The sequence below is a fragment of the Netta rufina genome (assembly GCF_964035555.1).
Source record: "Netta rufina genome assembly, chromosome: 1".
NCBI lineage: Eukaryota > Metazoa > Chordata > Aves > Anseriformes > Anatidae > Netta > Netta rufina.
In genome coordinates this window covers 203,549,375-203,577,276 of record NC_140123.1, presented here as the reverse complement: position 1 = coordinate 203,577,276, position 27,902 = coordinate 203,549,375, and the positions used below count along the sequence as shown (strand labels likewise).

Below are 27,902 nucleotides of genomic sequence, written 5' to 3'. Positions count from 1 at the left end.
CTCTGTGCACCATGTATGGGGCTCAGCCCCAGATTCAGAGTCCTCAGGCTCAATTCAGCTACCTGATAAAGCTTTCTAGGGCCACCTGAAATGCACTGTGTGGTCTGAGATATCATCCTGGGGCTGGTTGATGTGACACGGGACATGTGAGACACCCGTACCCCTCTGGACCAGCAGCTGGTGGCTGGGCAAGATGCTTTACCAAGCAGGATGCTTATTTTTAGGCATTTGAATTGAACCCCAAATCAAGGCAGTGACTAGGGTTTAGGGAACAGTCCAGCTGGCTTGGTGTCCTTGTATCATTCACGAAGACAAGAATAGCTCAACTGGTCTAGAGCTGCTCCCTCAGAGGGCTTGGGTTTCACAGAAGCCTCATCCATCCCCATGAAGACATCTCTACCACTTGAGATGACTCCAGGCACCTATGTTTAAGCAACTGCACAAAAGCAATATTTCCTTTTCCATTGATGATAACAGCAGCTCCAAAGCCACTGCAAATGGAGACACCTAAACCACAGACACACAAATGTGGTTGCCATGGTCTGGACCCAGATCTGCCTAGATAACTACTTATGTGCATCTGTGTGCTTCTGGAGCATGTACATTGTAGGAGAGCTCTTAAAATGAACTTCCTCACTTCTTTCTCCTTAAAAAATAAAACAAAATAAAATCAAGAGAATCAGAAATTGCACTTGACTGAAAGGCCAAGTCCAATGCAAAGCAGAGGAACAGAAATTATATTGACCTTTAAATATAGAGTCAGAGCTGAGAACTCTGATTTTGTGTTTTTCTAATATATTAATTGTAAAAGTACTTTTACCTCTTCACTCACATCATTTGGAAAGCCACTGATTGCACTGCAAGTGTTATCCTCTTCTTAACTTTCTCCCAGTTTCTTCTCCCAAGGAAAGATGCATTTTGGTTCATATTGCTGGGCCACATCTAGGCTAAGGAACAGACCTCCCCCCCATGATACTTCTGACTTCCCAACTTCTGAAACACATGAAAATAACCTCCATTCCCCATTCTGTGCACACCACAAAATTTCTCTCCTCCCCCCCCCTCCCTTTTTTTTTTCTTTTCCTCATGAACAGCCTTTTCCCCTTAATTTGGATATAGCTACAAACTTCACTCCATCAATGGTCCCATTTCCTTGAGGCTGTCTGTCAGGAAGACATCAAGCCATCGGTATTTTTGTCTCTTGCTGGAGGGAGGGTAGATAGTTTGGGATTGCTTTCCTTCCTGAAATGGCCACTACTGATGTTGACCCCAGGAGCCCCAGTGATGTTGTTGACACTGTTACTCATACTGGAGGTATCAGACCAGCATGCTGCTGTTCATCTTCCTATCTTAATCCCAAATTTGAATTCCAAATGTTATTACTTTGTGCCCCATTGCACAAGGAAGATAGGTGATGACATTCAATAAAATCGGATTACTGGCAAGTTCAATGATCCTAAGCTGGATTTCAGCCCAAAGATTTTCGTGCTGCATAGGCTTTCCTTGGTTATTTTCTGTGAAAAGATGTAAATATTGCAAGGATGTCTGCAGACGTCAGTCAAATGTTATGACGAATCGGAACACAGCTGAGAAGGAATTACATGGTGGGGAGAATACAAAGCTCTCTCTGGGCATTGATCCCAGAGCTGCAAAGCACAGGAGCATTTCCTACATTATGCTTTCTGCGCCTTTGTCCATTTTACTTCTAAATGACAGAAGAAATGGCTTTTCCCTAGCTTCTGGAGAACCATGAAAGCATCTTACGATTTACCCAATGTGAAGTCTTCCTCCTCCTGAGGCAGTTTCATCCCAGCTTTGTTATATACTTTAAAACAACTGGCTCCTTTCCCTGTTTTTTCATAGACCTAAATAAATATTTAGCTGTGATGCAGGGTTATTAGGAACCAGGTATACCTGAGCCTGCATGTATTATCACATCAACATCAAGTTTAGAAGACACCTGACTGACTAAGACCTGTGAGAATTTAAATAACAATAATGTTAATAATAAACATTAGGGTAAATTTTTCTCCTTTTAGTGTCTGTTTCTCAAACAGATGTGCAAACTATTTTTCCAAAAGGTTTCTTTGCACCTCTAAGGCATGCCGTTTGTGTTTGAAGTTGAAAGCCAAAGCCCTCCTGCAATTTCCTGACCATGGGATGCTGGCATTTAGGAAAACCTCTGAAATCAGGAGACCTGTGTTAAAGCTTCCCCTTAGCAGTGCTGCATGGATTTGAGTGTAAAAGTCTTGTTTATGTGTTCCTCTGAAGCATCAGTGCCATTTTGACTCCCTGTGGAAGTGTCCAGGTCCCCAGGCTAGCAATTTTTCTGACCTTCTCTCCCAGCTGATTGTTAGGCATCAGAGGAGGATACGTGCAGACACCTAGCTTTGGAAGCAGTCATGCTAAATATCCCTTTCTTTCTTCCTTCAGCTGCTCCATGATTCATAGCCTTGATCTGACACCCTCTTGGTAATTATCCCCTTGGAGCAGAGACGAGAGGCAAATTCTGAGCTGATGCAAGTGGGCAGGAGCCAGTACCCTGCCAAGCAGCAGAAACAGCATGGGTCCTTTCTGCTACCCCCTTTAAAAGGAGGTTTAATCCAGAATTTCTGGATGAAGCAGGTTTTCCAAGAAGTGGAGACCATACTGCTATTTTAGCCACCATGGTTATTGCAAGCAGCCAGGGCTTGCAGAATGGGAGGGCCAAGCTGCCAGGAGCAGAAGGAGAGGAGGGTGGAGACCCTCAGGAGATAGCCCAGCTGGGTGTGAAATAACACCCCTCATGGATGGCAGAGCCGTTATAATTTGTGCATCCCGTGATAACCACAAAACCCCCAAAGGAAGCCTCCTGCACAGCACACCCCCTTCCCCTGCAGTGGCTGCCATCTCCTCCATGTCCCTTAAGGCAAAAGGCACTCTGAGACCAGCCCCCGCTGAAAAGGGAAAAAAATCTCTGCATAAGTGGCAAAATGCCTGTTCTGATCATTTAAGAGAAATCCTACAGTCCAGATCAGCAACTACAGATGAATGCACCAAATACTCAGGGAATGAGGTTCCCTCCTCCCTGCACAAAGCCAAAGCACCCGCACAGCCCGGATCTGTTGCTGAGGCCAACTAAATGAGTTTCTTCTCCTTTAACTCCCAAAACAACCATTGCAGCAAAAATCCAGTGGCCACTGAAGCCAACCTGATTTTTATGCAGACCTCCATGTGCCAGCTCTAATTGCAGCCAGAAGCTTTCAGGCCGTTCTGCTTTCCTTCATCTCCCGAGGTCTTTTTTAGCTGCTGCCAAGGGAGCTTTGCTCTGGTCTGTTCTTGCCACTGCGCTCACCCAACATGAAGACCCACCACATCTTGAGGGGGTCCCAGTCTCTCAAGCACTATTACCCCAGAACAATGTGCCATGGGTTGTTTTTGCAAGGTATTATGGATGCTGGTTCATTAAAACAAGAGTTTGAGGAGCTCAGCATCACTTTCCTCTGCTCCAGCCTAGGGACACCGTTATACTGATGCAGCTCAGGTTTTTCCCTAGACTGTCTTGTCTTGGCAGTTAACATGGAAATATGCTGATCAGCAGAGCGTGTGTGGGGGGGGGGAAATGTGATCTGTTATTAAAAAGGGAAATATTTTTCAGGGAGAGAAGGAACCACCTCTCTCATACTGGCAGGATTAATAATGTGCAGCCTCACATTCATTCATTTATTGCCACTCCGGTTTCACGGCTTTTAGGTGCCGCATAATGCAGAGTCACAGCAAGAGGAGGTGAGGCTGGGCTGAGGGACATGGAAAGTCTCTCTCCAGGTCTGACCCAGAAGCTAAAATCAGAACAAGGAGCCTCTGCTGGGTGCAGAGCAGGTAGGGAGGGCTGAACAAGCTTGCCCAAGCCCCGTCAGAAGCCTTCTCAAGGTGACCTTGCAACAAAAAGAAAGTTAATTTTTAACCAAAGCCATCAAGAAAACCAAATTTGGAGAGTCCATTTGGGTGCAAGGGCTATTTTTACCACTTTTGGGTCCGGGCTGGGAAGGCTCATGGTTTAGCAGGATCTGCCAGTGCAAGGGGGAGGATTCAGTGCAAAGCTCCGAGCTTATTTTTAGTCTCCTCCTAGCTGCAGTGAGCACTCCTTGCCTGAACACCAGATAAAAAAACTTTCAGCACCTTTCCCCCTTGCCACAAAAAGTGCAAAGATTTGATAAGAATTCAGTCTGTGTTACACCGTGGTGGTGGGGTGCTGAACCCCACCAGGGCAATGCCCCCCCAAGCCAGCCCCTGCACTGCGCATCCCTTGGGATTCCCCATCACCCACTCCAGGTGGGAGGTGACCTGAGAAGAGAAGGGGACAGGAAAACTTTGCACCATGGGGGCATGGATGGCAGAGGCAATATACCCAAACAGAGAAAATCCCAAATTCAGCCCCCTCCAGGTAAGAATCCTAAATCAAACCTTATTTAGATGATAACCTCCGCCTAGATGGGAATCCAGAATCAATCCCCAAACTCCCATTCAGATGGAAATCCCAAATCCATCTTCAAATGCCCAACCAGATGAAAACCCCAAATCCACATCAAGTCCCTCCTCCAGATGCAAATACCAAATCCCATTCCCAAACTCTCATCCCTATGAAAACTCCAAACCAGTCCCCATCCATATGAAAACCCCAAACACACCCCAAGCCCTCATCCTGTTGAAACCCCCAAACCTCCCTCATGCAGGTGGGAATCCCAAATCTTTCCCCAAAATCCTTATCCAGGTAAGAATCTCAAATCAACACTGAAACTTCTTGCAGATGAAAATCCCAGATCCAAACCCATCCTGACAAAAATGCCAAATCCTTCCATGCTAGTAGGAATCCCACATCCCTGCATGCAAATCCCCAAATATAAGGAAACCCCAAATTCCCTTCCATGCAGATAAAAAACCCCAAATCTCCACACAAGCCTCCATCAAGCTGAAACCCCCAAATGCACTGCCATGCAGTTGGGAACCCCCAGTCAGGTCCAAACACCAACCCCAATTAAATCTGAAAGCTGCCCCCATGTACATGTATGTGAGAACCCCAGATCCTCCCCAAACATCCACCCCAACAAAACCCTCAACAAAACCCCCATTTGCACATGAAGATGCAAAGCCTAAACTCCTCCAAATTGTATCCCAAGGAACCCCCCCAAATGCTCCTTATAGCAGGTGGGAATCCCCCGCCCCTCCACCTCCAAGCTGACAAAAGGAACAAAACCACCTCAGCCCCCATCTCAATGAATACCCCAAATCTCCACAAATGCAAATGGGAATCCCAACTCCCCTGCAAGCCCCCTTCCTTAGTAAAATCCAACCTCCTTCCCCAAACTCCATGAACTCCCCAGATAGCACCCAATAGCAGTTGGGAACCCCAAATCCCCCTGTAGACCCTCATCCCAATAAAAACAAGTTCAAAATAAAACACGAGCTCCAGTCTCCCACCCCAACAAAAACCCCAAATCCCTCCACTTGAATCTCACTCCCCTTAAACTCCCATCCCAATGAAAAAACAACCTCCATCCCCAAACTTAATTAACCCCCCAAATCAGACCCAGTAGCAGGAGGGAACCCCAAATCCCCCTGTAGACCCTCATCCCAACAAAACCAAACAAAAACAAATAAGCACCATGACCTCCCAACCTCCCACCCCAACAAAACACCCCATATCCCTCTTCTTCAATCCCACCCCTCTCATACCCCCATCCTGAGGAAAACCCAACCTCCATCCCCAAACTCCATGAACCCCCCAAATCAGACCCAGTAGCAGGAGGGAACCCCAAATCCCCCTGTAGACCCTCATCCCAACAAAAACAAACAAAACAAAACAAAACAAAAAGAAAAGAAAACACCACCTCCCACCCCCCAAAAACCTATATTCCTCCACTTGAATCTCACCCCCCATCCCGACAAAAACCCAACCTCCATCCCCAAACTCCGCGAATCCCCGACCCCCCTTTCTACCCAGCAATCCCCCGCCAAACCTCCCACCCCAAAGAAACCCCCAAACCCCCTCCAAGCCCCCATCCCCACCAACCCGCCCCGTGCCATTCCCCTCCATCCCCAGCCTTGCGGGGCGGAGGCGGGGGCGGGGGCGGGTCGGGGCTGCCGGGCGCCTCCCCCGGTTGTGGGGCGGGGGGGAACCGGGGCCGGCTCCGGGACCGGGGCCGGGGGAGGGCAGCGCCCGCCCGCCCCAAACGGGGACAGCGCCCGGAGCCGCTGCGGGGTCGGGGCCGGCCGCACCAAGGCACGATGCGGGCACCGCTGCTGCTGCTCCTGCTGCTGCTGCTGCTGCACGGTGAGTGGCACCGCCGCTCCCCCCCGGCGCTGCCTTCGCTTTGCTACTTTATTTGTCTATATTCCTGTTTTTTTATATATTTCTATTGTTCTATATTTCTATTTTCTATATTTTATTTTTTCTATATTCTTATTTTTCTATATTCTTCTTTTTCTATATTTTTCTTTTTCTATATTCTTCTTTTTCTATGTTTTTCTTTTTCTATATTCTTTTTCTATATTTTTCTTTTTCTACATTCTTCTTTTTCTATATTTTTCCTTTTCTATATTTTTCTTTTTCTATATATTTTTCCCATATCTCTCTTCTTTCTATTTATTTTTTTTCTGTATTTTTATTTTTACTCTTTTTTTTTTTCCCCAAGCGTTTCGGGGCTGCGCGCATCCAGCATCCCCCCCCCCCCCCTCCCTCTCTCTCTCATCCCCTCTACTCGGGAAGCTCTTGGCGAGTTGAAACCAGAAAAAAAAAACGAGGGGGATGCTGAATCTGGCTCTGTTAACCCTCTCGTTCAGCAAAGAAGTGTCGGGAGCCAACTGGCAGCAAAACTCGGGGCACGGATCTGTAGGATGGCGAGCCGCAGTGCTCGTTCCTTTATGCAGCTGCCCGCGCTGCTTCTTCGCTCCCTCGTGTGGCTTCACAAAGCCCCCCCGGCTGGGCTCATGCCCAAATCTCATCGGTTTGTGGAAGGGAGTGCAGAGCGTACGCAGCTCTTTTGGGGTCCCACCAGGTGAGGGAGAACTTTGGGTTGGCGTGGCAATGGTCCAGCACGCAAGGTGCCGTAGATCTGGAGCCCTCCACCTTCTGTTTGAGGAGGTGGCATGGGGAGATGGGGGGTGAAAGGTGATGGAAGATGGCAAAGTCAACGATAGAGCCATATAAAGTATCGGCATCTGGAGACCCTTTGCGGTGAGGTGGGTTTGGGGCATTTTGGGAGAGGAGGTGGTGATGCTGCCTTGGGTCGTGCAACAGCACGGGGGGCATGGGCGCTGCGAGATCGGCTGCGGGTACTGCAGAGGCTGCAGGAGGGATGATTTGGGGAGAGATGGCCGTAAACTGCTCCGAAAAGTAGCGGGGAAGGGAACTGCACTGATTGCTTTCAAAGTGAATAAGGGAAGGGAGGAGTTGGGGGATTTCTTTGCTGCATTCAGGGAGAAGGGGGGGGAAAAAATTAAAGGAGAAGGTGAAATCTTGCTCCGGGTCATGTCACACAGCCGAGCCTCTGCGGAGCTGAACGTGCTTTGATTTAAGGTAACAAAAGCTCAGGAACTCTCCAGGGGTAAAAGCAGGGCAGGGGCAGGGCTCTGGGGATTGAACTCGGGGGGGAATTGTCTGAGGTCAGGCTGGAATCTCCGCCTGCCCTTTTTTTATTGTCCTGCTGCTCTCAGGACTGGCGTGTGCTGGCGGCAGTGATGGCAGAGGGGAAAATGTGTGCTGGGGCTCGGTGGGCGAGCAGGTGGGAAGTCCTCATCTCCTCCTGGCGCCGCCGCGGGAGCTGCAGGAGATTTCTCTTGCCATTAAAAAGCATCAGCCTCATTAATATTGGCACGAAGCAGGAGCTGTTAATGCAGTTTTTCTTGCACTGGCCAGAACGGAGCTGAGTTTAGCTGAATTTGGCTTCTCAGACAGTTTTGTGTTGTTTTTCAGACCCGAGGGCTAAATATGCTCAGACTGGCACAAAACAGGCTTTCGGCTCCAGGACAGTGCCCTGGGAAGGAAGGTGGAGGGACCTGTTTCTGTAGCGCTCTTGAGTGATCCTATTACATATTTCTCGGAAATTATTTGATTAAATCCTCCCAAACAGCATTTCCTGCCATAGCTGCTGCTCCGAAGTTTTGAAATAAGCTACTTAGAGGTGGTTTCGTGTTGCTCCCTGGGTGTTGGCACCAGGAATTTCTTCCTCAGGGGTCAAAATAGTCACCCTTAGCTGCTGGGTGTTTTGGCTTGGGCGCTGTGGCTTGGCCAGGATTATGCTGCTGGTCACAGCAGTGCTTATCTGGTATCTGCTGTGATCACCTGAATTGCTCAACCCCCAAAGTGCATTGTTTCCACCCCCGAAAATAGGAAGAAGTTGGGTTTGTAAATGAAACTGCAAGTTTTTTGGTGTCTTACAACAGTAACTCGGATGGGGCTCATTGCTTGCCTCCCGCCTGCGTGCGTTTGATGTTTCAGTGGGACGTGAAACGGGTGGGTGAGCAGGGAGCTGGGATTTGGGAGGACAGTTTGGGGTGTCCTGAAGAAGAAGGTGACAACATCGTGCTAGGGGTAGAGGAGAATCGTGATGGAGTTTCTAAAAGCAGCTACTTGGGGTACAACTGCTTCCCTACAAATACTCATGTCCAGGTTTGTATCTGATTCTGGAGAGATTCCCCCCTGTTTCTCCCGCTGTACATCAGAATAAAATCAGCCTCAGACAAGGCATGGCCAATCCATCCAAGAGATGCAGCGAATACAGCATCGGGTAAATAACGTCTTTAAATCCAGCCAGTTTGCAAGGGGCTCAGAGTTACCCATTCTGGCATGCTCCCAGGCCATTTGATTTTGTTTATTCCTTATTTATTAGATCTTCTATCCCACTTGGGGGCACGATAGCAGAATTGCATCAGGAAGAGAAAACCGATACGCTTCATTCTCAGAGAGAGGATTAAAAAGAGCCACAGCAAAAACCTGTCCTGGGGGCAAAAGGCAGGAGCAGGTCCTGCCCTTTGTCCAGCTCAAAACATACCACACACCTCCGGATTTTAAGATCTTGTTGCCAAAACAGCCCTTTTCATTCCCAAAAGCTGCCTTGGCTCCCCGGTACTCGGGGTTCATGTTTGTCCAAGACAGGCTGTCAAAGACGTGCATTTTTTAAATCTATCTAATCCATCGAATACTAATCCAGACATGGGCAGGAGCAGGAAATTGGGGCCATGCCAACGCGAGGAAAAAAAAAGTTGTTAGCCCAAGTGTTACAAAATCAGTGCTGAAGCAGAGCGTATCTTCATGTGCTGCTGCTGGAGGAACTTTGACCAGGTTTTTGCATCCCGTTTCCAAACCTCTCCTCGCAAAGGCAGTGCCATGCCTTTGATTCCCCGGTGGCGAAGCAGATACAGTAATGATACCCCGTGGGTCTGTTTAGGCAGCTTAATTAAAGACTTGTTTGTAAAGCACTTGAAGATCCCTGGATGAAAGGAGCTGGAACCATGCAATGCACTGATTTAATTCCAGAGAGTTGCTCGAAAGGCTTATGAGGAGGAGGCTGGTGATCACTCATGTCAGCGGTGACGGGAGACCAGCCGCAAATATCCGCTCTCAGCATTTGTGGGGAGGATTGGGCTGTGCTTTGGTTATTATTCGCCCTATAAATTCTGTGTCTTCTCTCCCCATCTGCACCCTCCAGAAGACATAAGCACAGAAGACATAAGCACTGGCACAGTGCAAGCGAGCTGTGGGGTGTTTTGGGTTGCAGGTTTTTGGGACTAAACCCTAGTCAGTGAGGATTTCCCAGGCTGTGCAGCAGTCCTGTGTTATTTTGGGTGTTACATCGCTATGCAACAGCAGAGATTTGCTCTCAGGGGTTAGGTGCAGGGCCACATCCATCCCATTTGTTTGCGCCTTGAATTTTGCCCCTTCCCCGCAATGCTGAATCACTACATTGCCCCTTTGCCCTATCCCTGAGGACCCACCATGGCACTCAGAAGCCCATCTGCCTTCAGCATCTCCACCTCCAGATGGTCCAAGCAGCAGGACCAAGCACGGTGCAAACAACCCACCCACGGCTGCCCAGAAATTCCCAGCTGAGCATCCCCTGCGCCTTCAGTCCTGAACATCACAGGAGGGCTTGAACTCTGCAGGAATCCAGGTGGCCCAGTTTGGTCCATTCCCCGTGTGCAGGCATGTGAAATCTCACAAGCTCTGCGAAGCGTTTTCACATGTTTCTACCAACTTCCTCCTCAAAAGCCTGTTTACGTGCGCTGCTGGCTGCATAGCTTCTCCTGTAAGCGGCCAAGCTCCACGTAAGGATGTTGTTCCTGAATTCTTGCAATGCCTGCCCTTCCCTTCAGAGAGCTCCTGAGCAAAGTTTGCCTTTTTTTTATTTATTTGTTCTAGAGGACGCACAGTCATTTGGCATTTGTTAGTCACAGAACCACAGAATGGTTTGAGTTGGAAAGGACCCTAAAGCCCATCCAGATCCAGCCCCCTGGACCAGGTTGCTCAAGGTCCCAGCAGTTGTTCTCCAGTGACCTGGTCTTGCCTCTCCACACCCCCAAGGGCTTCACCCTATAATCCCCAAACTGCAGAGAGCATCGCCTCTGGGTTTGGGATTGCCAAGGAAAGCCACCGAGTCTTTCCCCCTGTGGTAGGTTGGGATGGGATGTAAGCTGAGGATGAGATCCCTGGCAAGGTGCACCTTCCTGCCCAATGTACCTAGGTGGGCTCATGCTCAATAAAATATAAATATCCATAAAATGGAGCTGTTGGGGTTGAAACCACGGGGCGTTTGGGATGTGGTTAGCTGAGCCTGGTTCTTTTTGGGGGTCCCACTGCATGGTGGGGTTTGGGGATGTACCTCCAGTCTCCTGCTGAAGCCCTTCCATGCACTGTTGGTGCTCGACCAAAAAATCACTGTCTTTTCCCCAAACTGACTGGTGTGATGGTGTCCCACATCCCAAGGGTCTTTCTTGTGCTGCTTCCTTCATTATTTGGGAGGAGGGAGGCAGCTCATCTTAGTTTCATCAGGTGTTAATGGCTCCAATTGTTTATTTTCCTGTTCTAGCACTGGGCTAAAGCCTCGTGGTGGTTTTCTGGAGGTCCCTGAGGAAGATGTAGCCCCAGTTAGAGCTGGGAGGAGGCAGAAGGGCAGTGCTCTTCCCGTATCCCGTAAAGGGACCACTTTTGAGGTCCCTAAGCTCTGGCTAGCGTAAATCTGAAACCGTGTTACTTTAGAGTCAAACAGCCCTTTCTGAGAAGGTGGAAAAGGCTGGGAAGAAAAAGATAAACTTCCCCATCATTGTACAAAAATCATATATGATCTGCTAATATGCTGCATAAGGACTGGCCGCGCTGTCTTTTCTTTCTGTTTTTTCTTATTTTTTAGAGAGACCCCACTGTGAGTGTTCAGGGACAGGGAGATGCCCTCCCTGGGGTCTCCAGGGCCACTGCAGTACAAATGGCACTGACAAAGTCCTGGTGAGCAGGGGGCTGAAAGGCAACAGCAGCTTTCCCTGTCCACAAGCTATCCCCTGGCAGCATAAGGGGAAGGTGGAGAAGTCTCACGGCACATTTCAAGGGTTTTTATCATGGCATCTGGTAAATCTGGAGTTCAGCCCAATGATGAAGAGGAGCTGTTGACTTTGCTCTGTCAACACTCCTTTACATTGTGACCGTGCTGATGTGCTAATATTTTTCTTCTCTCTGAACTTCCCGGTGGGCAGGATCGATGGCCTCACCTCTTACCAGAGCCAAGGTGAAGGGATGGGCTCCTTCAAAGGTGACTTAGCCCACTTCAGTTTAGCTTCCTGCTTTGAATTGTAAATAGTGCTGGGACCAGTGAGTGCTTTGGGTAGTCCTGGGAAATACCAGTAACGTTACTGCCTGCTGGGAGTGCAGAGTTCTGGGGTGGGATGTTTGGGATGACCCACATAGGTGGCTGCATGCACAGGTTCTCTTGAATAAAGTCGTTGCATGCCTCAGAGTCAGCCTTGGCTCCTGAATATTGCTGAGAGCCATTGGGAACCAGCAAACACCAGGATGCCTCATCAACCCGAACAAGAAATTTCCCTCTGGCTTTCAAGAGAGAAAACTAAGTTGCTCCAGACCCTGAAGGCACCAAAATCCTCCATTGACCGCTCACTTATTGAGTCTTGTCACTGAAGTTTTCTGATCGCTGCATCTGGCTGCTTTTTTGCAAGTCTTTCTGCCTTTGCAGCACGTGCTTCTCCACGTGCTGCAGGCACCTTTCCCGTCCCGTAAATAACGTACGTGTCACGGCTTTCCTGGCCACAAGCCAGGACTGCTCAGTGTTGTGTGCTCTGCTGGTGACAGCTCGGTGACAAAGCATCGCAAGGAGGCAGGGAGAATGCAAACGACTTATTGAAATTAACTCAATGCCTCGATGCCCAGCGTAGAGCAGAAGGGCTAATGAATGGGAAAGAGCCCCCAGCTCTGCTGAAGCACCTGATTTTAGATGTGCATATGCAATAAAGAAGCTGCAGGAAGGCAGCCTCTAAACACGCAGCACTCCCTGGGTTGTGATTTGCATCGTTCGTGTGCAAGACAGCCTGATGAAGCACTGGGGCCACCACCATCCCCAGAGGCACTGCTCAAGTGCACTGGGCCGTGGGGAGGGAATGGGCCCAAATTGCTCTTTTTCTCCACCTGAAGGAGCCAGATGAGTTCTAAGTAGGCTCAGATACATAACCAATGTCTTTAGGGTTGGAGCTGAGTTGTCCTTGAACCCAGATTCTGTTAATGGAAAGAGAGGCATCTTCTGAAGGCAATTCAGGTGTCTCTTGTGATGGTTTGGACACTAGAGATGCTTGTGTCCATGCATGGTCCTCTTCATGGTCTGATGTTACACCAACAGTGTCCAGGATCCGTCCCTGGAAACCTATACATTGCATAACAGTATCTGCTTTAAAATGGCCAAAAAGTTAGGTTTTGGGATTTGGAAGAACTTCTTGGTGGTGTGTTAGGTGTACAACATAAAGGCTGCAACATGGAAGGGGAGATAGGAAGAGCAGTCTTTGGGTTTAAAACAAGTCTGTGTTTGCAGCCAGGTGGAGGACAGATGCCTCAGAAACAGGCAGACAGGAGCTGTGTTAAGATCTCCTCCAAAATTGAAAAGGTAAAGTTTTATTTCTGAGTTGTTCCCGTTTTAGAGGTCGCAGACATATTAGCATCTTCAATAAAAGATGGATTAATACAGCAGATTTTTCTCTGTATTGCAAAGTCTATGTGCAGGAGTCTTCGGTCTTATAGCACATGGCTCATGAGACTGGTGAAAGAGAGGAGGAAGGTCATTTTGCAGTGTTAGAATAAAGCCATAGTTATTAAAAAATAAAGGCTGAATTTTTCTCTCTCAGCCTTAATTGATTTTAGTAAATTTAACTAGAGGAGAAGGTAGAAATTGGCTTAGAGTTCTTAAGCTGCAGTACTTAAAGATACATTAGATCTCCATGCTGGCTATTGTAAGAAAGGAGGAGACACGCTTGTCAGGCATTTATTCTAAGTGGCTTCTGCTCGACACAGGCAAAGAGAAAATGCCAGATTCCTGACTTCGACAAAGGGGATTTGAAAGGGTTTGCAGAAGGGTTTAGAGAAACTGTTTGAGAAAGCCCTTCTTTGAAGCATAATAGCAAAAATGTTGTTTTTATTTTTCCCCCCGGACTCTAAAGGCAGGAGGGTGAGATAAGACATTCCACCACGTACACAAATGAGGAAGAAAAAAAAAAAGTAAAAGTTTCAGTGATACTGCGGCAGCCTGCAGAAAATGGATAGCTTTCAGGGTGGCTATTACACGTTGCTTATCAAGGCACTGTATTCCTCGACTGTGAGAAAAAGCAGAGTAGTTAAAGCGATGCACTGTGTTCTCCAGCAGAGATGCAATTAGAAGTGGCTATATTGGTGTAACTTTTCCCTGGATAATTGCAAATAGTTGCGGCGGTACCAGCAGCTGAAATGGATCCATGAGTGGCTCTGCCACGATGTGCCTCCTAGAGCTCTGCAATGCTCCACAGGAGGATGTCAGCATGTCTGCTGTGGTCCTCAGCTGTTCTGTACCTTTCTTATTGAGGAACCGTATACATTTGAAGGGTGTGATTAAAAATGTTAGAATCGATTGTTTTAGAATTTAAGAAAAAAAATATTTGAATGGGTTCTGTTAAAAGAAGTCACCCTCCCAGCTGAACTGCAGAAAACTCTTCATTTTGTAATGGAGGGTTCACATGAGGTTAAAGGTCTGTGATCAGTATAAAACATACATTAGTTTTCTGCTTATTTCATTGCATCTGAGGTTTAGCATTATTGCTGATCATATGCAAGTATACTTAGAGCTTCTGAAGAGTGTTATTAAATATATATATTCTAAATAAGCAATTAAAATTGCTCATGTTGGACATTTCTAATTTATTAAGCAACACAAGAGTTACTTAAAGCGTGGTTAAGGGAAGCAAGTTTCTAGCAAGTACTAGATAAGCTAATATCGAGCTTCTTCCAATGAGATGGCAATCGCACGATTTCAAACCCAGCCTTTTCTTTCACGCATTTTTTTAGCCATCTTCTCACTCTCTAGCTGCTGGTGACCTGATTTGGTTTCAGAGCCTGCTTCTGTGTTGTTGTTTTTTTTTGTTTGTTTTGTTTTGTTTTTTTTCCCCACAGGTTTCTCTTGGCAAGGTGAAGAAAGTAATAGCTCTCAGTAAATGCAGGAAATAATCACTGAAATAATCACTCTTTTTTTTTTTTTTTAAATAATATCAGGTTTGTTTTCAGATGGATCAATTCCCTGATCCAGCCTGACACACTGCTGCAAAGTGTTAGTGCTCTCACAGGGGCAAATTCCTCCATCAAAGGGAACATGGATTGATGCCAAATTAAAGCAATGCCATAAGCACACCAAAATCACCAGTGGCAATCAAAAGCTGGATTGCAGCAACACAATGTGCTGCAAATACGATGTGCCCACACCAGCCATGGGGCTCCCGATAAAGCCTGACTTGGCCAAAAGACAACCAGGGCAAAACATGAGCAAAACAGGACATGGCTGTGGGTACAGCAAGCAAAAATCACACTCTTGCCCCATTTTTCAGGCATGCAGGATTTAATCTCAGCACACCTTGGTGGTTCTCAAGATCATTGCTGCCACTCTCACCCGAGCCTTGGGATAATTCACATGCCAAAAACTCAGTGAAAGATGCTGACCTCTGGTTTAGGTGATAAATTTTCCTGTCTCTAACAGTCATGTAGAATATTTTGGAAAAATAAGTTTTGAGCTTCTTACAACACCCTAGTATAGAAAATTACTTTGTTTCCTTAAGATTTTCCCAGACAGATTAGAAAAAAACTCTCCACAATCTCTGCAATTTTGTAGGCTTCTAAGATAGTTCCTCCAGGTAGCAATGAATCCCCATTAACGGCATGCAACAGGAGAACGTCCCTTTTCTCATTAAAGCCTCACACAGGGTTCAAAACCTCATTTTATGGCAGGGTGCTTTGATTTAAATCGATGTGGCTTAAATTATGAATTTTAATCATGATTTAAAATAGGGAAGCATAAAGTCTTAATTTGAATGATTTGATTTTAACCATGCTTTTCATTTCCAATTCATAGCTCTATCCCTTAAGCAAGGTTGATTCCCCTTGGTTGCTCACTGTAAAACATGGAGATTTACAGCCCACTCTTACCTTTCAGCTGTATTTTCCATCCAGGTGGACACACTATTAACATATTTATTTAAGCAGCTATATAGCCTGCCACAGCTCTATTTTGATTTCTAATGTATTCATCTTTGAAGTCTTCCTCGGTAATGATGAATAACACTAATTTTGGGCTTGTTGCAGGCAATCACTCTTTACTCGGGGATGAAATTTCTGTTAAACTGACAGATGCAAAGCAGCATTTAAAATTCCTTTAAATACATCAAGCATCCGAGGTCCTGAATACCTAGCATATAAACTTTTCAACGTGCTTTTGAGGTTAAAACCAAGCAGTTTATTGAGCAAATCTCAAGCGTCAATCTTAGATGGAGTTAGTGACTGAAATGAATTGTTTCGTGTCCCTGGAGGGTTTTGAATAAACAGGAGTCATTCTCTTAAATCTCACTTTTACTGTTTAAAATGGGAGAGGAAGCAATTTTATTTTTCAGCTGCCAGTTCCCAATTGCTTTCACAGCTTAGAATTAACCATTGATGGCATGGCTGAGTATGTCTTTCCAGGATGTGCAGAGGGATTTTAAATGGCTAGCCGGGGTTTATATGCGCAACATTTGACCACCTAACTGAAGGCAGAAGAACCCCATGCTTGGTGTCTGGATACCCTGGATTTCTGCCTATGGTGAGGGCAAACAGAAACTAAAGGAAAGAAAACCAAGATTTTAGGAGACTTTCTTTGATTTGCTGCCCACTTTGTGACCCAGATCCAAATCCCATCCCATTTAGTGCCGAAAATCCAAATTCCTCAAGTGCCGTGGATATCTCATTTGGGTTTAGACCTAGTACAATATATTTAATCTCCTCGTAGCTGCTAGAAGACAAGTTTGGCCTTTCAGAAATTAAGAAGAGACCTGACTTTGCAAGACTGTGGCCCATGGCAGTGCAGATTCTCCTTCCCCATGGGACAACGCCAGCTTGGAGCAACCTTCCTTGTGTCCAGTAGAGCAATGTAGCCAGGCAGATCCTAGTGGACCTCCATCCTTCCATGCTGCATGCCCATCTTGGGAATCTGGGGAGCAACAAACTCAATTGCCCCCCTTCTTTCTAAAGTAAAACACTGGTAATAGACAATTCTGCAAAACCTGCTGGAGCCTGGATGCCCTCAGCCAGACCATTTAGATACATACCCCTGATGATCCTGCATTAGAGAGCACTTTCTCCAGCAGGCCTGACAACTAAAACATTACTGTTTGAGGCAACGATCACACAAAAAGAACAACTTGACGAGCAACACATCCTTGTTGCAGCATCCTCAACCCCTCACCATAGGAGGCTCCTCTCAAAGGGTGTTTTCATTAGGCCTGCAGTTGCTGAGCATGGCCATTGCTGCCAAGATGGCTGTGGTTGCTCCTTCTGCCCTCACTGCTCCACATGTACGTGTGGCAGCTTTGGGATATCTCCGCCATGGTGTGGAGGCATCTGTCTCTGCTAAGACACATCAGTTAAGGCTGCTGAAGTTGTCTGATGGACCCAGCTCAAGGTGGAGGATGCACTAACACCATTCAGGCCCTGCCCCAGATCCTGCAGGCCTCGCTCTGTGTTTCCTCAGGCCCATAGGCTGGCTTATAATTCACCATCTCACCCTAAAACCCTTTTTCTGTGAGGTTTTCCAACAAGGAGAAGGCTGACAGCTGCCAGGGTGGTGTTAATAACTCCTGAGGGCCAATATTTCTACCACTGGGGGCTTCGTGACCAAGGACAAAGCCTATCACCCATCAGAATCCATGTTTCCTATGTCAGGGTTCCCCCAAACCATAGCTTCAACTGGTGAGGGTAATTTAGGACAGCCAAACTGGGGGAAAAAACTGTTCTTTTGGCTAAGCAAGTGGCACAACAAGAGGAAGGGTGGCCTGGTGGGAAGGGGTCAATGAAAAGTGGGCACCTGAGGTTGGGTTTGTAGCAAGATGTGCTGCCTTACAGGCGGTATATGGTTTGTAGGGTCCAGTAATGTTCTTTATGAGGAGTTGGGGAGAGAAGTGCAGAGATATGATAAAGGGAAGAGCTGTTTTTCTGTTAACTACAACAAAAATCCAGCTCTTTTGTATTAATATGAAGCATGGCCACAGGTAGCTAACAGCTGTGCAGGGTAAAGTTTTGGGGGTGGTTAAAGATTTTTGGTGGCACAGCAGCCCCTGGGGGAGCAGGGCTCTCCTTCCCCTGATCCCATTAGAAACGGAGATTACGGCGTCTTGTCCACATCACTGACAGCAGCACGGAAACTCCATCTCAGGGCCCAGCACGAACAACTTGATAGGTGTTGGGATGGGGGCAGAGTCACAGCACAGTGTTTTTAGGGGGACAAAGCAGGAAGGAACACAGAGAGATGCTTTTTGGACAAAACCCAAAGATGCTAAGCTCTGAAGTGGTGCTTGTTGAGGTCCTGCTGCATTTTGGATGAGAAAAGGAAGGCAAATTTTGATGCTGGGTGATTGCACTCTGCTTTGCCAGCTTCTCTTTCTAATTGCCTGCATTGTGACTATGGAGATGCTTCCAGCCCTAACCTGCAAACACCTGCAGTGTACTGCCCCAGGAGGAGGGCTGCTGTGGCTCTAAGTATCTCAGCAATACTTTTAGACAGAAAAAATAAAAAATAAAAAAATAACAGTCACAATAAAAACCTGCAAAAATCCCCTGGAAAAATACAGATTTTGTAGCTCACCAAATTCACATGTAGCTTGTGAATTTGATGAGAAATGCTCACTGTACAGCCATGCCAAAGAAATCCCAGCAATTTTGGGGCTGTGTGTGTGTTTGAGCCAGAGGAATTGGGTGACAGCTCTCTGCTTTGTCTTCCAGGAGAGCGTTTTGTGGGGCTGGCAGGGCTGCTCCAATCTGCGGGGACATAAGCTGCTTTCCCCAGGAGCAGCGCCGAGGGCTGCCCCCAGCCCAGCTGGCTTTTTGGGGAGGGGTTTCCCACTAATCCAGCTCAGAAGCAGTTTTAGGGGCAGAGCTTTATCTCCATCTCAGCTGGGGAAGGGGAGGGTGAGGAAAGTTCAGCCTGTGAGCTGTTTTTATAGGGACATCAGCTCAGTCTGAACTGAGGAGAGAGCAAGGGGTAATAAGATTTTGCCTTTGCCCCAGTCTGGCAGGAGCAGATGCTCACAGCCTGCCTCTGAAGTATGTAAAGGTATTCCTGCTACAGGAATTTATTTCATAGGGGACAGGGACAATATAAAATTCATTTAATATTTTCACAGGGACAACTGCAGCAGATAACAACCTCAGGTATCTCAGCTCTTGTTTTAAGCAGCAAGACTGCCCTTTGCTGCAAAAGGCAGTTGTCTGAGAGGTGCCCATGGGCTGATTTTCCATATTTCTCACCCAAAATGACAAGGAATGGCTTGTTATAGCAGCTTGCCACCTGGGCCTCGCTGCACTTCCTAAAGCCCAAGGGTTGCAAATTGTCCTGGCCATGTTCAAGCCATAGCCACTACCATGAAGCTACCAAGGCTGGGGAAAAGAGGTTCCCTCTCCTCAGTAGCATAAATTAGGACTGATGCATTGGTTTTGTAGCAATAAATACCAGCTTTAGGTCCAGCTGGAGCTGGTCTGGATGTGAGCCAGCTCCCTTGAAGCAAGAGTCTGTGTATGCAGTGAGGTGCCTGGCATCCTGGTGCCAAGCTCATCTCCATCACAGGTGCATTCAGCCCTTTTGTTTCCCCTTCTTGTTTCTCTCCTGTGTGGTTCTTCTCCTGTTTGTGAGAGCTGGTCCAAATTCCATGGCAGCAGACTTGGCCATTCACAAGAGGCAATGGGTACAAATTGGAACACGCTGGCACAGGGTATCCAGGGATGTTTTGGAGTCTCCCTCCTTGGAGATCTTCAAAAACCAGCTGGATGTGGGCATCCTGGGCAGCCTGTTTTGGGTGGCACTGCTTGATCAGGGATTAGACCAGATGGTTTCCAGAAGTCCTTTCCCACCTCAGCCATTCTGTGATTTTGTGGCCTGCTGTGTCCAACATCTCCAAACGCAATGCCTGGCTTCCAGGGCACATGTCTCATTTATTCTGTTGCTGTGCTGTGCAGCAGCTTGCAGGGTGAAAGACCTGGTGCTTTTATTTCTCACCTTTCAAGCACTTCAGCCTCTCATCCATGATGCTGTAGCCCACATAGAAAGGTTCGGGTGATGGAGGGAACAAGCAGGGGTGCCCATGTGCTGAGTGGCCACAGCTAACAGAGGCCAGAAACACACTTGGCCCAGGGAGTGGTGTCTGGAGTACACTTTCTTGCTAGTTGTTAATTATTTAATAACAACAATTCCCAAGCATTGCTAAAAGTCACTGTTTGCTTTTGATTGATGCCTTAACTCTATCTTGCCTCTGTGGTCAGAGGCCTTATCTCTGAGCTGCCCCAGCTGGAGTCAAAGGATATTTTGCCCTGAGAGTAATAACCAGATACATCTGGAGGAGCTGGTGGTGCTTCTCTGAAGGTGGATTTAAAGTCTGGGTGGGAATTTTCAATTGTCTTTTCTGTCTTTCTGTAATCAGAGATGCTGTTTTTCTTGTATCTCATAGGGTAGAATAGTTTCTGCTGTCTCTTGCAAGCACTATGGGGTTGTTCACGTAGCAGCAGTGGAGTAAGTTGGATATTATTATCAAGCCCAGCCCCACGTCCCCCTTCTGTGCCTAGAGCTGCAGGTCCCATCCCTGATCCCCTTCCAAGGTAGGAGCTCAGCGTGGTGCTCGCAGACCTGCCGGCCTGGCTAAGGCAAAAGAGGAGGATGATTAACAGCAGGGAGGGGATGCAGCTCCTTCTTCCTTCCTGCTTCCTTTGCTCCCTTCCCTTGCCCTGCCATGGCCTGCCCTGACGTGTGACCTCCAGACTCGTGCCACTTTGCAGCCGGGAGGGAGAAGGGTTTTGGTGGCAGGGCCATGTCAGCAAAGCCCTGAGCTCTAAATCCAACACGGGTGCAGGTCCTTTCCATCCAGAGCCCCAGGAGTCAGGGTACTGCAAGCTCTCCTTTCTATTAGATAACATTTAGTGTTTTTCTCCCTGACCGGTGAGTCTCTGCATGCTCAAACCCACTACCTAGACCTACCTCTTCAGGGATTTGGGGGAGCTGAATATGGCCACTGTTGCATGCTATACTCGTGTTATACATTATGCTTCTCAGCACACAATAATGCCATTAAAACCCACCACAGCCTGCTTGCACTGCATGCAAAATGCTGGGTCCCTGACCTAGTGACATCCTACAACTTGCTGCGCTCTTCTGCTCAGCTCTAACCACGCAGGAATCCCACTCCTTGCTGGGAGGACAACATTGTTCCCCTATTGAGTCATAACAATGAGGTCACTGGGCTGGAAAGACAATGTCATTCAGCAGCCAAGAACCCAGCTGGCTGGTCCCGGTTGTGTCTCATCTCCTATGACATAGCCACGTCTGATTTGACTCATTAAAGCCGTTGCAGGTTCTGTCTTGGAAGGGGTGACCAAAATGTTCATTGTTCTTCGTCAACATTAAGTCAGGACACTTGGCCAACTTATTAGCAAGAGCCTTCTTCCTTTTCCACCTTCACTGCTTGCTGTGTAAGCTCCTGGCAATGGGAAAACCTCCCCGGAGATGTGCCAACATGCTTTTCAGAGCAAGCTAGCTGCTTGGAGGAGGACCCAAGGCCCTCAAGACGTTCCACCCAGAGCCCGTTCTGCTCTAATGTGCACCAGATCAAACCACTTTGGGATGGCCAGTCTGCATTGCCAGCCCTGCTTTTGTTGGACACTCAATATTTTGGTGTCCCAGCTTCCCAGTGTGGTATTGCACTTAAACCAACAGCATTGGGGTTTTTCCATGCCCTGTATGCTCTACATGGGACAATTTTCCTGGCCCACATCCCTAGTGGATGGACCAACTTCAGCCCAGGATTGGCTGTGGACAAGTAGAATTTTTCTGCCTATTTTTTATGGGTTTTCTTTCCCTTTATGCACCTTTTGGGTGGTACAGGCACGTAAGCAGAGAAATGTCCAAGCACTCTGCCAGCAAGCTGTACGTCCACCATAAAGCTCTTCTTCCCTTCACTCTGGCGTGGGAACCAGGACTGCAGCCTTCACTGCTCCACGGATGAAGATGTTTTGGGTCCTGAGACCAGTGGGCACTTGTTCTCTTGATGTTTCTAGCTCTCATTGCCATTCTGAACACGATCATCCTGTAAATAGTGAATAAATATGCCCTAAGGGACTTCTCAGGATAAACTCTGTTTAGTGCTGCCAGGTTGCTCTTTCCATTGAACCCCCCAATTTATTTTTTTTTCCTGCCCACAATGCGATTGTCTTAAATCAGATTTATCTTTTTTTTTTCACTGCCCAGGCCCAGCTGAGCAGGAACGTTGGGTGTATGTTTACCTCCGCTGGTGTCCCAGCCCTAAAGCACAGCAGCCGCTTCTTTTGAAGAACATACAAAGCAAGGAAGAGGAGCAATTGTTTGGGAGGAAGTTGAACTATAATGTAATAGACTCTCATGGGGATTAGTATTAGTAATTATTTGTATTGCTGTGGCACCTAACCAAGATTGGGGCCCCGGGTAGCAAGGTGCTGGGCCAGCCCCTAAATGAAGACAGCTCCTCCATCCCAAATCTATCCCCTTCTGCATGTAGAGATGGGGTGAACTGAGGAAGGGAAAGGTTAAGAAACGTCACCAGGGTTGTTTTGGAAGGCTGTGGCAGAGCAAGGATGTGAGCCAGGGCATCATTCTTAGAAGAGCATCCTTCCTCTTAGAAGGAAATGGTTAGGGCTCCTCTGCTTGTGCTGCTTGCAGCTATATGTAAGGCACCACTGGGTAACAAATATGCTGTCCCGCATTAGGACAGCACTGAAAAAGATCATCTCTCATTGTCTGCGCATTTCATCCATGATCCCTGTGTTCATGTGTATTATTTTAAGGATGGACAGAGCAGGAGCTGTTGAGTTTGAAGAACAAAACTTCCTCAGATGGAAACTGAGTCCCGATGCTCTTAATATAAAAAAAGCTAAGATGTATATTCCTTTTTTCCCTGTTAAACTGACTGCTGCTGGATAGTTAAATAATGAGGCAATTACGAATTTGCCAACAATAGATGTTGATCTGATTACACGGCTTTAAAGCCAGATCGTCACTGGAGCCATTTGGTGGGAAAGCAGCTCCGTGCCAGACAGTCTTTAAATAGTTTTGAATAGGAGGGAGGGTGAGCTGTGTCCTTCCCTTCCTAGGCTCTCCCCACCTAAAGAATAGCCCTGAGCCTCCTGCCAAGAGCTCCATGTCCAGCCAGCACCCGAAGGCTCAGCTCGCATGCACAGCTATATAAATATATGTCCATGCATGCATATATGCGTGTGTGTGTGTATATATAGAGCGCCGAATTATCCGGGAAGACCCCACCCTGAGGGAGGTGTGGGTGGGGAGCCGAAGAAAAAAGGTGGGACCCAAAATAGCAGCGAGACACAAAGGATCTCAAGGAAATGTGGAGCCCTCCTCGTGGTGCTAACAGGAAATCTCCGGGCTGCTGGCTCCGTAACCCTGGCTAGCCAAGGTCGTGGAGGGGACTGGTCACGGCAGAGGGCTACATCCAGCTGTCTTAAAAGTAAAAAAGTCCAAAAAGTTGTCTTGGAGACACGTCTGGTGGCAGCTTTAACGTCAGTGAAGGTTTGCAGATGCCCCATGAAGTGTCTGCAGAGCAACATGTCCCCAGGCACAGCCCAAACAAGCAGCAAAAGCAGAAGGCAATGAAGGAAATATTTAACTAGGAATCGCCCCAAATTTTACTGAGGGAGGCTGGGATGTTTGACGAGGTCACCAGTGCTTGTTGGAGGTGTCTCCTTTTGTCTTTGGATACTTACCACAGCACCCTCCACCACCTTTGAACCTCAGAGGGACAAAGATGAGTCCAGTTCATCATCTCTGCGACCACCTCCATGCTGGGAATCGTGTGATGGGGTTGGGGAAGGCGACGGGATTCACGACCCCGAAAAGGTTAAAAATTAAAGCTGGCTGGCTGGAGCAGGGCAGAGCCGAGGGCGTAAATTTGGGCTGGCAGCGTGACTCACCGAAGGCGCTGGGCGCACAAAGGAGGGCGAGGCCGCGGGTCTTATCACCGCCTCGCCATCGCTTTTCCGCTGGCCCTTTTTGCCCTCAAAATGGGCGAGCATCCTCCAAGGCCTGCCCCCGAGCAAGGCTCCAGGAGCCAAAAGCCTCGGTGGTGGGAGCGAGCAGAGGCTGTCACGGGAGGGCGATTCCTGCTGTAAATCTTCGGGGAGGAGGGGAGGAAAGGGAGGTGCACCGAAGGGGGGGACAGCACTGCGCAGTGCCACGGCGGTGCCAGCACAAAGTGACCTTCCAGATGCCCGGCCACATTTTTTTTTCCTTTGCCCTGGAGCTGTCTGTGATGAATCCGAGATCTTATTCCTCTAGGTTAGGTGTTTTCCCTCCATATTCCTCTAGGTTAGGTGTTTCCCCTCTTGTTTTCCCACCCATAGAAGTGGCAGCCTCCAGCAGAGGCTGGTGGCTTTGCTTTTGGTGACGTTTATTTGCAAAACCCTTGTGGCCTTCATCTCTCCTGGAGCAGCTCTAGACACACGGCCGATGCATGGCACCCAGCTTGAGTGGCATCAGGAGGAGGTTTGGCCACCAGGGTACCAGGGTTGTGTACTTCCTCATTTTGCTCGGTATTAACCCAAATCTGAGCCCGGCCAGCTGGAGAGGAAGGTGAGACGATGAGTTCGGTCTCCCTGTGCCACCCAAAAAGGATGTTGTGGACCTACAAACCCACCTCTGCTGACATGGGACTGGGAATTGGTGCATGGCACAGCTAGTAGAGGGTCCCATCCACTGCTATCTCATCGCCCTGCCTTTCTCCAGAATAAAAACTGAGTGAGCAGCAAGAGCTGCTGATGGGACACCAAATGCAGAGCTTCCCACCTGCAGGGATCAGGAAAGCCCAGCATCAGCTGGGGAGCCAGATGTGCCCCGTCACCGATGTTTTGTTGGCATCAGTGCAAAATATAATATTTGGGGGCTTGTTTGTGTGGGGAGCATCACCAGATTTCTCCCGAATTAGCGCCCTTAAACTACATGTTCTCCCCCCTCGCCCTGCCTCGCGTTGGCTTTCGGAGCTAAGGAGACTTTAATTTGATTTAACCCACTTCATTTTGGCTAAATTGAATGAGAGCTGACTTAAAGCTGAGCAAGAGTGGCCACCTGGTGGGTTGTGTGCACTTTGACTAATCCACTCTGAAATCATACCTCCTTTTAATTTTAGATTAATTTTCCTGAGTACTCACTCCTGTGCAGACAAGCCATCGGGATGAATGAAAATCAGTTTCCTTCTCACTGGCTCCTGTCCTCACTCCTTCTCCAGCTGTCTGTAGTAGCCCTCCAGGACAAACCAGGCAGGGATGATTCATCTTTTTAGGGCAAAAAGCGCAGGGAAGGACTTCTGCTCCATCCCAGTGAATAAAATCCCCCCCTTTGGCCATTCTCAGGCAGTGAGCATCAGTTCTGTGACAGAGAAAGGTCAGGTCTCCGAGACGGGAGGCTTTGATGTGGCAGCTCAGCCCTCAAGAGATCCAAGATCCTTCCTTTTGAAGCCCATGTGGGCCAGCCTTCAGCCCTGGTGGTGATGCTGGGCGTTCTCCCGGGTGAGTCAAGTTGGCATGGCCAACCTGGGAGCCTTACCCAGGCTCTCAGCCCTTCCTGAGATTCCTCTCCAAATTGAGACAAATCTAGGCTTTTTATCTATTTACTTTTTTAAAAGACAGGCTTTTTAGCACAGACAATAAGCTGCAAGGGCATCTTGAAGACTGGCAACCCAAAAATTACACAAGAAGGACCCTGCAAATGGTCTCTGTACAATAAAGTCATGCAGCTTTAGGGCATTCTCGTGATTTTCAGTGTCATTTTGATTCATGGCCGCTGCTTAGGGCCAGAGGTAGCTGGGCTTTACGGAGCAGCTGCTGCTGCCCATTACTCAGTGCAAACCTTGAGTTTCTTCCAAAGTCCCTGGGTGACTTCTGCAGCGACAGAGGGCGAAATGTACCCGGCGTCGTGTCCTTCGGCGGCAGGTTGCAGGAGGAGAGCTCTCGTTTGCACGAGGGAGATTGATGCTCGCCTGATCCAGCAGGACGTCATGCCGCCACAAATCTTGCCTCAAAGAAACAAGGACATCGTGGGATAACCCCACACTCGTGGCATGAAGGAGAAGGGCAGGAACGCGGCTCTGCTTGAGCTGGGAGGCTCTGGTCAGGCTGGGACACGCAGATTTTTTGGCTGCTGCTCCCAGCGTTTCCGCTCCAGCAGCTCCGCTACCGTTTCCTGAACGATGTGGGGCGTTTCTGCCCGGGCTGCAGAGAGCCCCCGCTCCGTTCCACAGCCTGGGAAGGTGCTGGGATGGAGCCGGGCCCCTTCCAAACCCCCCCCCAGCCCCTAGTGGAAAGAGGATGTTTCCAGGCTCGGTGATAAAAATGCCTGAGCTGAGTGGATAGAGATGTGCCTGTCTGTGTGTCTGTTTGCCTCCTTGACAACCTCGTGTGAAGGATTTTGGAGCCTTCGTTTTCCACACGGGTTTTCCTGTCGCTTTTTTCATTGTTTTTTCCTCTTTCCCTTCACTTAGATAGCTACAGACTGTCCGTGGGAAGAGGAGTGGAGACTCCAAAATCGGATGTCCCACGTTTATTCACAAGAGAGGCAGACCAGGGCTGGCCATGCAGTTGGCACTGCCTGGGACGGATGTTTTGGGGCCGTTTGGGTGGAAGATGCCACGTTTTGGGTGGATGATTTCCATGTTAGGGTGGAAGATGGCAATATCTTGGCAGCAACCAGTCCTCATGGGGAAATTCAGGAGAGGTCCAAGCGTGGCATGAAGGACAACTGGATGACAGTGGTTTTGAGAAGAGGAGGGCTGAGATACTTCTGCTCACTCAAATCCACTGGCTATTTGTTAATTAACACAGCAAATGAACCCATTTCTGCCTCCCCAAATGCAGCATTTGGAAGGGCCAAGGGAGTGAGCAGAGAGGTCGGGGAAGAGGAGTGTGTCCAACAGGGAGACGTGCCTTGGGATGATGATTTTTAATATTTGTCATGCTTCCAAATGAAACAGCAGACGAGCTGAGCTGGCTGAAATACTTGCAGAAAGAGCTGATGGGGAATTTGTTAATGAAGCATGTTTCTCATCAGAAAGTGCCAGTTCATCAGAACCTGGGTTTCAGGGACATGTGTCTCAGTCCTGGCAAAGAAGGTTCCTCAGGACACGGGTGGGTTTCTTGGTCAAAACCAAAGAGGTTTGAAGACTGTCATTTGAGTAAAATCAGTGAGATGGATCTAAAAGGAGGGATGGAGCAGCCAAAGCTCACACAAGGCTTGGTTCACATCCTGCTCCGTGAGCTGCTGGGTTACTTCCACTGGATAAAACAGGGACAACTGAAAGTTTCACCTGGTCTGGATTAAAGCAGAACAGCTTTTGGCTACCGCAGGGACATGAGTGGCTGCAAAAACCCTGCAGCTTGATAGGAGCCCCCAGGACGATGCTAAGGTGCTGTGGGGACCTGCTCCAAATCCCAGCTGAAGGGTGGTGGTGCAGCCACCAGCAGGAAGCCCTGCACAGCCTTCTCCGTGTGGACGGGTGTGATAAGAGCAAAAAAACCTTCAGGGCTTGAAGCACAACCACATTTTCCCCCTGTGTGCAGCCAGTAAGGGCTTATTGGGTAGATTTTGTGGCTGTAGGTTCGTTTCATTTGACAGCAGAGAGGATGCTGGTTGGTTTTGCTGCCTTGATTTCGCCGTCACTCATGTGCAAGAGCTGAGCAGCACCAAACAGCACCAGTAAAGCCTCATCACAGCAGCATCAAGGAGGTTTCCCACAGAAAGCAAGCCCTAAAGTGGCTCTAAATCAAAGCCCAGCCGTGCTCGTTTCCTTCCTGAGCAATGCTGTAGCACGAATTAGCTCCAGCCATCAGGTCTCATCTTTAATATTTTACAGTGCAATTCTGTCAAGGGCGTTCTGCAGCACTTTTTCTTCTGGCAGGGTTTTGGGCAGGATCGAAATCCCTGCATCGGGTAGTTGGGCTGATGGGTTAGAGCCTGCTCTGGTGGACCTTTCCCCACTTTCTCACCTGGGTTGGCCTGGGTGAAGGCATTTCATAATGCTGGCAGTGAGACTGGCAGCAAAGCAGCCAGGAAATGCCAGTTTGGAAATGTATTTGGGGAAGTGGAGGATGCCTC

At 48.2% G+C, this 27,902-nt stretch overlaps 1 protein-coding gene across 5 annotated transcripts in view; it reads left to right on the top strand.

Annotated features, from left to right (window-relative positions):
- The first annotated feature begins 6,190 nt into the window (after window positions 1–6,190).
- The window catches only part of PODXL (podocalyxin like), a 43,261-nt gene continuing 21,549 nt past the window's right edge, over window positions 6,191–27,902 (top strand). For all 5 annotated transcript variants that reach the window (XM_084306113.1, XM_084306112.1, XM_084306110.1 and 2 more), the window contains exon 1: window positions 6,191–6,310. In XM_084306113.1, the coding sequence (XP_084162239.1) occupies window positions 6,265–6,310 (46 nt within the window). In that variant the 5' untranslated portion in view covers window positions 6,191–6,264. The remainder of the gene's footprint in view (window positions 6,311–27,902) is intronic.